This window comes from Lathyrus oleraceus, chromosome 3, assembly GCF_024323335.1.
Source record: "Lathyrus oleraceus cultivar Zhongwan6 chromosome 3, CAAS_Psat_ZW6_1.0, whole genome shotgun sequence".
Taxonomy (NCBI): domain Eukaryota; kingdom Viridiplantae; phylum Streptophyta; class Magnoliopsida; order Fabales; family Fabaceae; genus Lathyrus; species Lathyrus oleraceus.
In genome coordinates this window covers 304,336,390-304,353,077 of record NC_066581.1, presented here as the reverse complement: position 1 = coordinate 304,353,077, position 16,688 = coordinate 304,336,390, and the positions used below count along the sequence as shown (strand labels likewise).

The 16,688-nt window shown below is 36.0% G+C and overlaps 1 protein-coding gene across 1 annotated transcript; it reads left to right on the top strand.

Annotated features, from left to right (window-relative positions):
* The first annotated feature begins 713 nt into the window (after positions 1 to 713).
* Positions 714 to 3,686, top strand: LOC127127265 (pentatricopeptide repeat-containing protein At1g56690, mitochondrial). The gene is made up of 2 exons (XM_051056407.1): positions 714 to 3,034; positions 3,456 to 3,686. Exon 1 carries the CDS (start codon positions 762 to 764, stop codon positions 2,850 to 2,852), a length of 2,091 nt encoding a protein of 696 aa, XP_050912364.1. The 5' UTR covers positions 714 to 761; the 3' UTR covers positions 2,853 to 3,034; positions 3,456 to 3,686.
* The last annotated feature ends 13,002 nt before the right edge of the window (positions 3,687 to 16,688 follow it).

The following is a 16,688-nucleotide window of genomic DNA, read 5'->3' as shown; positions in this document are numbered from 1 at the left end:
CATTTTATGTAACAATTTGATTTGATATTGAAAACAACGTTCTTTTCATAAAGATTACAACATTCAATTACAACAATTAAAATAATAACACGACAAATAAATAAAACGACTAAACAACATATCTATGCGATTTCAACCATCGGGACAATTTCATCTGAACTATGCATCATAGTGTGACAATCCCTGTCAGTTTTAACTGACTCCCAAATACGATGTTCTCAATTATTGTTGAACACCGCAACAAGCCTTTCAATTCTTCTGGTCTTTTCACCCTCCAATATCTCCATCTAACCAACAGATCAAGCTCCTCTAAAGATGTTCGAAAGTCTCTGTATTCCAAAGTCAAATCTTCATCGGAGGCTTTACTGCCGAATAAATCAAATTGAGATTTCTTTTGATAATATAAGACATTTGAAGAAAAATTGAAGGAGAGAATTAGAAGATGGGTGGAAAATGATGGGGAGGGATTGTCCTATATATAAAAAAATAAAAACAACATAGGAGTCACATGCAATGATATATGCTCCTAAAGGTCGTATGCGTCACTACCATTGACATCACACATGAGCATGCGCCACAAACATTGACGCCTAAGATAAAAAAAAAAGTGCATGTGTCATATGCAGTAATTCATCCTCTTGGGGATAAAAAAAATTATTTAAGGATTTTATTTCTAAATAATGATTATTTAAAATAAAAATCAACATTTGTATCTTCGTAAACTTTATATATATTTTGTCCTTGCGACGTTGCGTTGTTGCATGGTACAAGTAAGATTACTCTGCAACACCACTTCCGCAATTTCACGTTACGGTCACATAGGTGATATAGACAGTGCTCGAAAGGTGTTCGACAATACGCCATTGCCACACAGAACCATCACTTCCTGGAACGCCATGGTCGCTGCCTACTTCGAGTCCCACAAACCTCGCGACGCCGTCCTTCTGTTCGACCAAATGCCCCAAAGAAATACTGTTTCCTTTAACGGCATGATTTCGGGTTATGTGAAAAACGGAATGGTCGCTGAAGCGAGGAAGGTGTTCGACGTTATGCCTGAACGAAATGTTGTTTCGTGGACTTCCATGGTTCGTGGTTACATTCAAGAGGGTATGGTGGATGAAGCTGAAAGGCTCTTCTGGGCAATGCCACACAAGAATGTGGTGTCTTGGACTGTTATGATTGGTGGGTTGTTGAAGGAATTTCGTTTTGAGGATGCAAAGAAACTGTTTGATATGATGCCTGTGAAGGATATTGTGGCGGTTACTAACATGATTAGTGGGTATTGTCTGGTGGGACGTTTGGACGAAGCTCGTGAACTTTTTGATGAAATGCCGATGAGAAATGTGTTTACTTGGACTACTATGGTTTCTGGATATGCAAAGAATGAGAGGGTTGATGTTGCAAGAAAACTTTTTGAGGTGATGCCGGAGAGAAATGAAGTGTCTCGGACGGCTATGCTTATGGGGTATACTCAGAGTGGGAGGATGAATGAGGCTTTCGAGCTTTTTGAAGCGATGCCTGTGAAGTGGATTGTTGCTTGTAATGAGATCATCACGCGGTTTGGACTTTCTGGGGAGGTGAATAGAGCTAGGATGGTGTTTGAGGGAATGAAAGAGAGGGATGAGGGAACTTGGAATGCTATGATTAAGGTGTGCGAGAGAAAAGGGTTTGAGTTTGAAGCTTTGGGTTTGTTTGTTAGGATGCAAAGGGAAGGGGTTGAGTTGAATTTTCCTTCGTTTACCAGTGTTCTTTCTGTGTGTGCCAGTTTAGCTAGCCTTGATCACGACAGGCAGGTTCATGCTCGGTTAGTTAGATCTGAATTTGATCAAGATTTATATGTTGCCTCGGTTTTGATTACGATGTATGTTAAGTGTGGTGATCTTGTTAGAGCAAAAAGGATTTTTAATAGGTTTCCATTTAAGGATGTTGTTATGTGGAATTCTATGATCACGGGTTATTCTCAGCATGGGTTGGGAGAGGATGCTCTGATTGTTTTCCGTGATATGTGCTCGTCTGGAATTCAGCCAGACGAGGTTACCTTCATTGGAGTTCTTTCAGCTTGTAGCTATAGTGGCAAAGTGAAGGAAGGGTTCAAAATTTTTGAAGCAATGAAATGCACTTATCAAGTGGAGCCAGGAATCGAACACTATGCTTGTATGGTTGATTTGCTAGGCCGAGCAGGCCGGGTAGATGAGGCAATGGAGCTGGTAGAAAAAATGTCAATGGAACCGGATGCTATTGTTTGGGGTGCATTATTAGCTGCTTGTAGAAATCATATGAAGCTCGATTTGGCTGAATTTGCAGTAGAGAAACTTGCGAAGCTAGAGCCCAAAAATGCTGGGCCTTATGTCTTGCTCTCGCATATATATGCATCTAGGGGAAGATGGAGGGATGTTGAAGTACTTAGGAAAAAGATAAATGCTAGGAGTATCGTCAAATTTCCTGGCGTTAGTTGGATTGAGGTGGAGAAGAAGGTGCATATGTTCACCGGGAGAGAGAGCAAGGGCCACCCTGAGCAGCCTATTATCACAAAAATGTTGGAGAAGCTAGGTGGAATTTTAAGGGAAACTGGATATTGTCCCGATGGCAGCTTTGTGCTTCATGATGTGGACGAGGAAGAGAAGACGCATAGCTTGGGTTATCATAGTGAAAAACTAGCTGTAGCATACGGACTCCTAAAAGTGCCTGAAGGGATGCCAATTAGAGTTATGAAAAATTTGCGGGTTTGTGGTGATTGTCATTCTGTGATCAAATTGATTGCAAAAGTCACCGGAAGGGAGATCATTTTAAGAGATGCCAATAGGTTTCACCATTTTAAAGATGGCCACTGTTCTTGCAAGGACTTTTGGTAGTTCCTTCAAACAGTCACATTTGGTCTCAGACTTGAATAATTTGTGGAATTTAGAGGGTTGCTTTGTTCCTAAGCATAATGGGATGGGAAACTATGCACATGACGAGCTGTATTTAACAACCAAACAGAAGCTCCTTAAAACATTTGAGTCACTTGCGAATTGCACACCGGTAACATACAATAGTAAGTACTGTTGTACCACTCTTTTGAACATTATCTTGACACTGACAGCATAATTTGCGATCGTCGTCCAAAGAACAGTTCTAATGCTTATGCTTTTTGGAACCTCCAGTATTTGCATTGAAATGGATGGAATGAAAACATTCACTTTCAAAGAACTGGCAGTTGATACTAAGTACTGCCAATTTTAACTGCTAAATTAAGAACTAGTCTACTAAATTTGTTAGGCATGTCATTTTTTTTAATATATAGTTGCTTGGCACAATTTTGTACTACTATTTGATACAAATGGGCGTGATGGTATATAATCAATATTTAGCTTGGCATAAACTCTACACAACTTAAATAAACTAGTATGCACAAGCATTTTTCACCGGGATTGGAAATAATGCATCATATAACACATTTTGGTTTTTTTATGCAGAAGTTTGGAAAAGGTGGTTGAGCACTCCTGATGGTACAAGATAGGATTATTCCAATTTAGATGATCTTATGACAGAATTTGGTATAGCCTTAAGATGCGTTTTAAGCACACCTTAAAGTTAAATTTGTCTTGGCATAGAAAGAAAGGGAAAACAATCTTCTCGTGTGCTACTTCGGTTGAGACAGATATTCATAAAATGCTGATCAATCTGGCATGATATTCTCCGTTGTAGACAGCATAATAGGTGGTTCCTAACTGTTGTCAGTAGTGAGCCGTTTTTAACTTAGGTCCTCAGTTGTCATGACAACACAAAAAAGAGATCATCAATGGGGTTAGAATCCCTAATTATACCACTTGATTAAATTAGTTCGTAAAGTTTTTTTACAATTTTTTGTGGATAGTGAACTAAAAAGTGAGTATTTTGAAATGCTAGTAAACCCTTGAGACACTACCTCATCTCACACCATCACTATTTTCTTCTAAGAAAAAACTTATTAGAACACAAGGTACAATCCTCCAACTCCATACAAGAAAAGACAGTGTTAAGAACTAATACCTTTTCTCAACAAAAAAACTATGTCGAAAGCCATTCTAATTCCAAATCTGTTCGACTCAACCAATTAGCCGAAACAACTTCCGACATAGCCATTTTAATTCCAAATCTATCCTACATAATTCGCAAATGTTTTTCTTATCATAATCTGTATCAAATTCATCCGTGCACCATTTGATTTCCAAATGTTCTAATGTGTATACACATCCATTGCAAGTAGACTTAGACTCGCACATAGTTGGTAACTTTTCTTCTAGCTTTTCCGTTAAGCCTATATACCGCGAATTAAAGTATTGATAGATTTTTTCCCTACATGATGTGAAACACTTTTCTTTTTGCAATTGTAAGAGATGTTTCCTGGCCGTTTGTATTGCATCTTTGTGTCCTTGTATTATAAGTAATAGAGCGAACAAATAAATGCATGCATGATGTCCTTTTCGAACCCCAGCATTCAAAATTTCCAAAATATTCTCCAAATTTTGATTATAATTTTTCACACCATTTTCCAACATTGTTATTGAATCCCTTAATATGATTTCTTGATTATGGCTATCTCGCATTCTTTCTTCAAATATAAGTTGTGCTTCATCATGCGTAATATTCATCATCCAATCATAAAAATCAACATCACTTAAAACATTGACTACAGAGTACACTTCTTGTTCTTCTCCTACTTGATAAAGAGTGTTGCATGTTGCCTTAAGATTTAACATGTCACAAACAGAATTTGCATATTACATTAGTTTGAATATCCCTTGGAATACCTTTTAGACTTGACATTGTGAAGATAATGAAATAATTCCCTTTTTTTTAATTACAAAAAAAATCGATGGCAGAAGTTATTAAAAGCCTATTAGCGACGGTTGGAGCCGTCGCAAACTATATTTACGTCGGTTGTGCAACGTTGTGATCCATCTGTAATTGATGTTATGTTGAATCTTTGCGACGGATATTGCGACGCTAATCTCTGTTGCAAATACATTGGCAACAGTTGCGACGCTGAATTCTGTTGCAAATACATTTGCGACAGTTGCAATGATACACATCCTTTTCAAATAAACTTGCGACAGATGGGAAAAGGTACATCTCTTGTAAAATGGTGTTATGTAACGTGACAAATTTGTGACGGTCACGCCGTTGCAAAATAACATCCTCTGAAATTTTAGCGACAGTCACGACTGTATACAACTGTTGCAAAAAGACATTTTCTTTAAAATTTTACAGACGGTTACGACGGTATATAACGGTTGCAAAGGGTCCGACAGCTTGCAATTGTAATAAAATTTTATTTTTTTTAAGTATTACATTCAAACCAATGTTAAAAACATGAAAATTTTGTTTATAATTTTTTTGGCATTGACAATGTAAAAGTTTTACACAGTCATCCAATAAGAATATATTATTTTACCATGTCATATCAATATTTTAAAATTTTCAGTCTGACTTGACAGGATGCATGGTCGTCATTGTTTGACCGTGTAAAATAAATTTACATTGTTAGTGCATCATTCATTTTCTCAATTTTTTTACTCATTCACTTTACAAGTTGTATTCTAAAAAATAATATATTAGGTGTTAAGAATCCCACATCGGACAATATATGGCCTGAACATGTGTTTATAAGTGGGGGCACTCCTCACTCTACCAACCGGTTTTGTAGGGTTGAATTAGGCCCGATCACACATTCTTAACATGGTATCAGAGTTTGGTTTAAGATCCGGTGGGCCACCTACTATGGTTTCCGCTATCGGGTCACCCACCATTTATTTCCATGCTCCAGATGTCCAGTCCTGGGCGTGAGGGGGTGTGTTAAGAGTCCCACATCGGACAATATATGGCTGAGTCCCAGTCCTGGGCGTGAGGGGGTGTGTTAAGAGTCCCACATCGGACAATATATGGCCTGAACATGTGTTTATAAGTGGGGGCAGTCCTCACTCTACCAACCAGTTTTGTAGGGTCGAATTCAGTTATTGTAGAAACCGGAGCCTCGTTTAAGATCCGGTGGGCCACCTACTATGGTTTCCGCTATCGGGCCACCCACCATTTATTTCCACGCTCCAGATGTCCAGTTCTGGGCAGAAACCGGAGCCTCGTTTAAGATCCGGTGGGCCACCTACTATGGTTTCCGCTATCGGGCCACCCACCATTTATTTCCACGCTCCAGATGTCCAGTTCTGGGCGTGAGGGGGTGTGTTAAGAGTCCCACATCGGACAATATATGGCCTGAACATGTGTAATTTACAAACATTTTTCATTTGAAAGAAAAAAAAAGTATACTTAGGTTTTCAAAATCGAGATTTATGTAGAATTGGGAGGTTGGTGAAAACTTTATCATGTTGGCATGTACTATAAGTTTAAGTAAGACATGTCTGAATCTTTTCAAAAGAAAAAAAAAAGTGTAAAATTATATATTATAGTTAGGTTAATAATTTGTTTGATCTTTGAAAAACAAGAAATTTTGATTTGGGTCAATCCAAATTTTGAAAGTATTGTGTGTCCTCTTCATAAACTGGGTGAATTTAAATTTAAGTCCCTGTAAATTCTTTTTCTTTGAATTCTATCCCTCTATAATTGTTGCTCGTCCTTAACAATTACTTTAGGGAAGAAAATTATAATTCATTTAAGGGCTCAAAGTAAAATAAATTAAACAAGAGACCACAATCATTACTGGGTGTAAAATTATATATTATATGTACTACTTGGTGCTCGAGTAATTGTCGCTTATAAACTCCATTCATGCTCAGTTGCATCTCTTCATCATCACCATTATTGCAGTAGTTGTCTTCATCATTCTGTTCAGAATTAAAAGGAGTGGAGTCTTATTATTTAATGCATCAAGGTCTTTTCTTTTGAATTCTGTTCTTGTCAAAGGCAATAAATCACAAACTTGAGAAAATATGTTTGAAGTCATATGTAATGCTAAAAACAATTATTCAACCAGAGTCCTCCTCTACTTACACATTTGATCATAACCATACATTTCTACGCTATAAAAACAACCTAATCCAACCAGAGTCTTATAGTTTAGTTACTTATTTTGCCTCTCTACGAGTTTACGATGGCGGAATTTTTGACGTTTCTAAAGTCTCACACCATGATAGTTTTTAGATTGAAATATATTGAAATTGAAGGTTTTATAATTTGAAGTTTCGACTCTTAGTATTTTTTAGATCAAAGAGTTTTTGAGAATTAGAGCGACAACATTAAAATGCCCTTTTGGATTAATTTTGGGTTGTTCCATAAATGTTCGTCAGATGATGAGGTTTATTAATGCACCACTTAAGATCATAATTGATTGTGCATCATTGGGATTGAGTCAAACTAACGAGTCTCTCCTTGTTGGTTATTCGAAGGTTTGTGTTGATTCTAATGTCGATGTTGATTGTTCGAATTTCGAGCCTGCTGATTCTGATGTCGACCCTGACACGAAATCTTAGCCTGTTGATTCTACGATCTTGGCCATGATTGATGGTACTAAGGACCGAGAGGTAGTGGTTCCTGGCATGGCACTCTAGGTATTGTTGGTTGCCCATTTTTAACCACTCAAAGGTTGAATCAGCATGCTTGTCGGAATTAGTATGATGATCTCTGAATTCTTTTCCTTCAACCTCATCACAAAATGCAGCCATTTCGGATCAATCTCCCATTTCTTCTTTGCTTTCACTTGCGTGGGTCATGGCATTGTAGTTTTGTGGCGTTATCTCAACGTTCTCGCCGGAAAACGATGATATCTCATTAGCCACATGTTCGACCTTTTCCTTGTGGTACAAGATCTTAAGAGGTTTCAAAAATCCCTTGTTTTCCTCACTACATGGCTTGGGAATCAAGACATTTGTATATGAGTCTTCTTTCTTGAGGGTTGGTGACCTTACGTCAATCAATCTTTGCACTTTCATCTTAAAACTCTTGCATTCTTTGATAAAGCGCCCCACTGCTCCAGTACGGTATTTGCATTCGACCTTCGGATGGTCTTCTTCGAAGATTGGGCTCTTGTTGTTGATCAACTGTCGTACTTTAGCTTTCAGCGCCATGCAAGTATCTAAGCCATGACCTACTACCCCTTCATGGTACTCGATGTTGCATTCGGGTTATACCATGACGAGTATGGTGTTGGCATAGGCCTGATTGACCGAGGAGTTACCAAAGAATTCTGAATCAGTTGCGGGTATAGTTGACTATACGGCACATGAATCGTGTCAAAGTGAGCTTTGTTCCTCCTGTTCTGATTCTAATTATGGTTCTGATTCTGACTCAGGTGATCTTAGGGAGGAACAGACCGAGGCTTCTAATATGGAGGCCTTGGAAGCAAGGGTTAAAGATGATATTTGGGAGGAAGACCATACACCGGAAAATAAGGGGTCGTCGAGTGGGATTGCTACTGACATGTGATTACATCGGATGGATGTAGAGAGGTAACCATTTATGTTGCAGCAATTGGTGTGTGGCTCTCTTCTCAATAAAGCTTCTAAGGTTTCCACGACCCAACCCATTTGACTTTTCAATTGATTGACATCCTCTCTCAATAAATCTTGACCTCGATTAAGTTCGTCCATAGTCTTTTGAGACATGTTTCACGTTCTAAGCGCGTGTCGAGTTATCAACTTGTTGGTTATGGACAAAATCTGGAATAAGTTTTTTTAAAATGATATGCATGCACTGTGACGAACGTGAATGTATGTTTATGCAAGACTTTTTGTTTTGTAGGGAATCTCTAGATTTTGTCGATCATTTGTGAGCAATTAGAAGCGGGGGAACAAAAATAGAAGGCAGCAAAAATCAGTGTAATATCAACAGTCTCATTAACTCATAAGTGAGAGTGCATACAATGCTTCAAGAGAAAGAGTACAAGATCAATCTACATTATTGGCTCGGGCCTTTTTGAGTAACTCTAACTCGTCTTGGAGCTCTTTTATCATAATCCTACAAAATATGATAAAGTCAAAGACAAATGGATGAGTGTTTTCAGGTGTCATTGTCGCATCTCGAAAATAAAATTCCTCGCGATGGCCGCGGAAAAAATTATGTTCGAACAGAGTAGCCACTGGACTTTATTTATCCCAATGAAGGGATAGGAAAATATCGATAAAACCTTTGAAAAGTAGAATAACGGTCATCGCAACCATATTCGGGTTCGGGAGTGGATTACGTAAGGGGAAGGTATTAGCACCCCTTACGTCCGTTGTACTCAACGGGAACCTTTTAGTTCTAATGTGTGTTTCGAGTGTTAATTTATGTTTGTTTGTTATCTTTTGGGTCATAAAATTATTTAAAATAGAAATGGATGAGAACCTCAGAAAGGGAAAGAGGAGGTTTTTTTTATTAGTGTGCTCGCGAAGATACAGCAATCTCCTGCCTACGTATCCTTAAATAAGGAAATCAGAGCATTTGTAGTTCGGGAAACTACGGTTGGTTGGTGTCTTTTACTGAACAGCTGTTTAGATCGCGTTCTAAAGGCTAAACGCTGGCTTGTCTACTCTCGGCGGAGGCTTAAGCATTGGTTTGTTATGCGCATTAGAAAGGATTAAATAGTGTTCTTTCTGAAAAGAGTTTTGATCACACGAGGGTGACAAGTTGAATTAATATGTTGGGTGTTTTGTTTGATTGGTTATGATCGCACGAGGGCGAGAAAAGATAGGTTTGATGTGTTAAGATATTTTTGGTTGGATGACGATTACTCGGATAGTCGAGTAAGACAACTCGTATCCTAATAACCGAGAAAGGGAATAGAAGACTCTAAACTGCTCTCTGTTTCATCTGAGTATTTATGAAAATAAGGTTGTATATGTTTGACGTATTTTAGAATGAACGATAAGTACTTGAACGACTGAGTAAAACAACTCACATCCAAGCATTTGAGGAGAGGAGTTGAAATCTCAAAACCATCTCCTTTTTCGTATAATTTGTTATGAAAGTGGTTTGATTGAATCGTATGTTTGCGGAAAAAATGACAATTGTTCGATTGACCAAGTAAGAGAACTTGTATTCGTCCAATTGAGGAGTGAAGTTGAAAACTCAAAGTCAACTCCTTTTTCATTCAACTTATTGTAAAAAATATTTTGATTTAATCGGGGTTTGGAGGTTTGTAGAGGAACGACAATTATTTGACTAAACAAGTAAGAGAACTTGTAATCAAATAGTCGAGAAGAAAAAAATTGAAGACTCAAAGTTATCTCCCTTTTTATTCCTTAATGTAAAAGGATTTGATTTATTTGTGCTTTAGTGGATTGAAAATAACGATTATTTGACTAACCGGATAAGAGAACTCGTATTCAAATAATCGAGGAGAGGAATTGAAAACTCAAAACCATCCCCCTTTTCATTTCCAAATGAAATGGTGTTTAACCGTGATTAGGTATTTTAATTAATTTGAATAAAATACTCGACATTGGATCGAGGTTTAAAATTTATGTTTACGAATGGATTAGATTTAATTAGTGAGTAGTTCATCTAATCGATTAATTAAAACCAAATAGGTCTCATTGTAAGAAAGCCCAAGAGTAAGCTATGTGAGGTTGATGGCGATGCTAAAAGCGATCGACTTACAAAGGTGTTTCGAATTGATTTGGAAAAGGCGCACTCGATGTTGACCGAGGTTTGTATTTATATGTGCATATGAATTGAATTATGAAAATGGTCTCGAAATGAGATTGCTTATGAATTTTAGCTAATGCAACGTGAATGCAAAGTAACCAACAAGAAATTAAAGAGTCTCATTGTAAGGTAGCCCAAGAGAAAGACTTTTGTGTGCTAAAGTGACCTAAGCTAAACAAAGGATAATGGTCTTACAAACATGTCCCCCTAAGGTGGTGCCATTGATGTCATTCTTACAATATGCATGTAAGTTACGGATGAAAATCCAAGTGTTTACAAAATATTACAAAGAGTAAAGGAAGACTTTCAAGCAAAGGTCCTAAGATGAAATCCTCTAAGTCCAAGTTGATTAAGAGTGGAATGAATATTTTTGGTCTTACCATTTTATCATGTTTTTGTTATTTTTAATGTATGATGACAATAAAATAAATAACAAGTAAATAAACATGCATGATGAATTTGTACAATGATGATGATAATGAGTACTTGAATGTAAATTACAAGATAATGACATAAAAGTAAATCATAATATAAAGAATGACAATATCACAATAATAATGGTTAGTGAATATAAATGACACAAAATAAACCATAAGTTAATGGTAACAAATTCGCAATAACAAAGGTTAATAATAAACAAAGTTAGTGAAGTATAATTAGTGGTTAGTAATATGTACAAAGTGAACGTCTTGAGGACTATTTTTCATAGGTCAAAAAGACTCAAAACATGACACACTAAGGGATAGCTTATCATTGATGCAAAGTATTGAAGATGATTGAAAAATCAACTAACAATAGATTTGTAACAAAGAAAGTTATGCAACCCTAAGTCCATAAACATAAACATAAAGTACTTGAAATAAAGTGAACAATAAAATAAATTGCAAGGAAGTAAAGTGCAATAATGTAAATGTTAGGAGTTAGTAGTTAGTGGTTAGTGGTTAGTAGAATAACAATAACCAAATAGAATAACCAGTTAATGTAAAGAAAATGGTTTCATCTATGTATCAAATGACCCAAACATGGTTGAAATAGAGGCAACCTATCAATGCCTCAAAGTATCATGAAGGATCTATTGATCAATCATTAATAGGTTTGAAACATTGAAGGTTTTATCAACTCTAGACAACCATGTCCATAATCTAATAGATCTCATCAACCAAATAAATGTGAAAACAAGTCCACAATAAATATCAAATGAAACAAAATACTAAGCTTGATTAAAGATGGTGGATAAAAGTAGCAAGAGCAAGAAATCCCAAAAAAAAATGGTGTAAACCAAAGTTAATCATTTTTTACAAGCTTGGGTCTAAAACCTCTCAAAAGATCAACCAAGAATAAACAACCATTTTCAACACAAAAACAGAACCAAAAAGTTAACAAATTTTAAGCTAAAATCATTACCCAAAAAATGTTGGAAAAGGGTAGGTTGGAATGGTGTTGAGCTTGGATATGAAGCAATGGGTTTGGCATGAAAGTGTTTATGGTGGAAGTATGGTGAAGGAGCTGAGTTATGAGCGTTAGAGAGTAAGAAGTTTTGAAAAAAAAATATGAAAGAGGACAAAAAAGGTTGGTGGGGTGACTTTTCTAAGTGAGAAAGATTTTTTGTTTTGACCTAGGTTTGGAGAGGAGAGTAAATGGTACTTGGACCGAACTTTTGGGGGCTAGGAAGCATGAAAAATGAGGGGAAATAGTACCTCTATTTATAGGGAAAGTAGGTGGAAAAAGGGGTGACCCAAAAAGTACACTGTGTAAAAAACAGAGCTACTACAGCTGTCTGCGCAGGTGTAATCGATTACCATGATTGGGGTAATCGATTATGTAACACCTCTTTTTTCTACCCCAAAATACTTAACATATAATCAGAGTAAATAAGCACGCATATAAACAAAAGGGTGTCACATCGATGTTTTCAAAAACTAAAAGCTTTCAAAAACCAAACATCATTCCTCATCAATATACCATACACCTGGTCATTTAAAATAACACCTTTCAATTATCATGAATATTCAAGAATATGCGTTCGCAGCGGAAAATAATGAATACTCATGTATGTCATAAAATGATCCATGTCCCATACCATGATCATCCCTCAATAATCACCTCAAGATAAAATAAAACAAGTAATAACATAATGCATATCCAAATAAGATACAAGTTCAATACTACTAATCTACCTAGTGTTACATGACCAGAGCATTGACTCACTACTTAGTCTCTAAACTGAAACACGGAACCTCTCCAGCTAAATCTCGAGTGAGTTACCGTCCACTTACTTCCGCACTACTACTCTGGAGTATCTGCACGATGCCATGTAAAGCAACATTCAAACAGAAGGGTGAGAATTCAAATCATTATGAAGAAGTATAATAAGGCACAATGATTAAATCAACAATTAACGGAATTCATCACACCTTGTATAACCATGTCAATAATATTAACCAACATTTATTTCACACGTTTCAAACATCCATCAAAACTCAAGGAGTACAATATTAAAATCCAACACTATATTCCCAAATATACACATAACTACAATTATCACATAATCACATATTTTGCCAAATTATGTATCCAAACATCACCAAATTCAATTACCATATCTCATACACACCTCACAATCACATCAATGCATACATTCAATTATCACATAACTCTAATGTGACTCAATGCAAGACATGTGACTCTATGCATGTGGTACCTCAATGTGAACCCAATGTTTCACCGCTTTCCGATTCAATATCTAGAATCCAAGCCACGCTTCCGATCCGGACAAGATCAAAGCCACTACGCCTATTTCCAATTAAGGATCAACGTCTGCTACGCCTATTTCCATTCAAGGATCAACGTCTAATACCATGTGAACCCACAGTTTCACCGCTTCCACTATGAAGCCGACCATGCCATGAATGAATGTACAAATACCAATACATATGCAATTAAGATCATCTCTACCATCTTAACATTCCACATATCACCATAATTCAACTCTATGAATTATCCATCAATGGTACATATACACATTCATAACAATATATCATTCACAAATATAGGCTAATTATCAAACACGCACACTTAGATTTCATTTCAAAATGAATACAACTTTTAAAATCTCAATTTTTCATTTTTCAACAGTGTTAACCGGTTAACGCATTCAGGTAACCGGTTAACGCGAGACAGAATGCACTTCCTGGCAGATTTCAACAGTGTTAACCGGTTAGCGCTTTTGGTTAACCGGTTAACGCAAAATAGAATGCAATTCCTAACGGATTTTCAACAGTGTTAACCGGTTAACGCTTTTGGTTAACCGGTTAACGCAAAACAGAATGCAATTCCTGCGTTAACACAAAACAAAATGCAAAATTTTCAGCGTTTTTCACGTTGGAGGACTTTCGGACCTCCGATTTCGATTTCGTAAAAAGCCAAACGCTCAAAAAATTATAACTCATACAATACGCTAAGTGTATAAGGTTAATTTACAATTTTAACACAATTAAATCACCACAAATCAAGAATACTCATCAAAACCTAACAATTTCAAAAATCATAAAAATTAGGGATTTCAACATAAACATATTTCTACCCATTGACCCAATCATACTAACCCATAATAATAAGGATTCTCCCCCTTACCTCTTCAATTTTCTGGAACCTTAGCTTCTCTCTTGTTCTTCCCCTCTTCTCCTTACTTTTCCTCTTTTCTTTCTCTATTGCCGTCAAATGATCAAACGAATCCTACTTCTCACTCTCCTACCTCTTATTTATAGTATTATATTTGGGCTTAAAGAATGATACCTCTAATTTAATTAATAGGCCCAATAAGACCTGGTATTATAATATCTCTATTTAATTCAAATAAAATTAAACCAACACAATATACCCACCAAGTTAATTAATATAATCAATTATTCAATTATATCTCATATCAACTAAATAATTAATTAACACACCAAATTAATTAATATAATCAATTATTATACTACCTAACAACCAATTAATTAATTAACACTCCAAATAAATAAAATAAAATATAATAATGATAATATAAGAAATAGATACTAAAATTGGGTTGTTATAGATTACACCATCCAAAATGGCCTGGAAGTCAATTTTTAGTCTGTGTAATCGATTATCATGATTGGCGTAATCGATTACACAGTACAAAAATGGCCTGAAAGTCAATTTTTAATCTGTGTAATCGACTACCATGATTAGGGTAATCGATTACACAGTACAAAAATTGCCTGGAAATCAATTTCTTGTCTGTGTAACCGATTACCATGATTAGGGTAATCGATTACACAGTATAAAAATTGCCTGGAAATCAATTTCTTATCTGTGTAACCGATTACCATGATTAGGGTAATCTATTACACAGTACAAAAATTGCCTGGAAATCAATTTCTTGTTTGTGTAACCGATTACCATGATTAGGATAATCGATTACACAGTACAAAAATTGCTTGGAAATTAATTTCTTATCTGTGTAAATGATTACCATGATTAGGGTAATCGATTACACAGTACAAAAATTGATTTTTCCCTTATTTCTCTTCTTGATCTTTAACCGGATAACCCCAGTTTTTCCGGGGTGTAAACACCATGCCTTGGGTCCATGTAATACGTATTTGGTTATGAAAGTTCAACGAAATTATGATGATGAATTTACGAAAGCATGCATGTGCAGTGTGGCCATGGATCAGATGAAAATTGTATCGGGGTAGGGACAAAATTGGGGTATGACAGTTGCCCCTATTTAACTACCTTGAACCAGAAAGTATGAATGACAACAGTCTTCGTACATTTGCGGTGGAAGATAATTAAATACTTGAAAGACCCGAATTTTGTCCTTTGAAATGTAAGGAAGAAATGCGGAAACAAAATGCAGTGAGAAATATAGTAAGAAAAGGTTATCGGAAGGTAAAATAAAACAATCAAGACTCTCTGGGAATTATCAGAGCAACATCTTGGATGCCATGATTGAGATATTCTAACAATAGAACGATACTTCAATGGTATCTAAAACTTTTTGAAAATTAGCAGAACATTGTCTCGAACAGAAAACACAATATTCTCAGGGGATCGACGGAGCAGTTTCTTATATGGCATAATCGAGATATTCCAACAAGGGAATGATACCTCAATCGTATCTATGATTCTCCGAGGATATTAGAGCGGTATCTTGAAAACAAAAATGAGATTCTTCAAATGAATGAAGCAGTATCTCAAACAGACAAATGAGATTCTTAGGATAAATGAAGCAGTATCTCAAACAGATAAATGAGATTCTTCAGATAAATGAAGCAGTATCTCAAACAGTAAAAATGAGATTCTATGTATCGAGTCGAAACAGTATCTTATATGATAGAATTAAGATATTCCGACAAGGGAAAAAATACCTTAATTGAATCTAAGACTCTCCGAGGATATTAGAGCAATATCTCTACAAGAATCTGAAATGAGACTCTTCATATTGACGAAGCAGTATCTCAAACAGTAAAAATGAGATTCTATGTATCGAGTCGAAGCAGCATCTTATATGATAGAATTAAGATATTCCAGCAAGGGAAAGATACCTTAATTGAATCTAAGACTCTCTGAGGATATTAGAGCAGTATCTCTAAAGAAATCTGAAATGAGACTCTTCATATTGATGAAGCAGTATCTCAAACAGTAAAAATGAGATTCTCTGTATCGAGTCGAAGCAGCATCTTATATGATAGAATTAAGATATTCCAACAAGGGAAAGATACCTTAATTGAATCTAAGACTCTCTAAGGATATTAGAGCAGTATATCTAAAGAAAATCTGAAATGATACTCTTCATATTGATGAAGCAGTATCTTAAACAGTAAAAATGAGATTCTCTGTATCGAGTCGAAGCAGCATCTTATATGATAGAATTAAGATATTCCAACAAGGGAAAGATACCTTAATTAAATCTAAGACTCTCCGAGGATATTAGAGTAATATCTCTAAAGAAAATCTGAAATGAGACTCTTCATATTGATGAAGCAACATCTCAAACAGTAAAAATGAGATTCTTCAGGTAAATGAAGCAGTATCTCGAATATTCGTCCGTTGGGGGA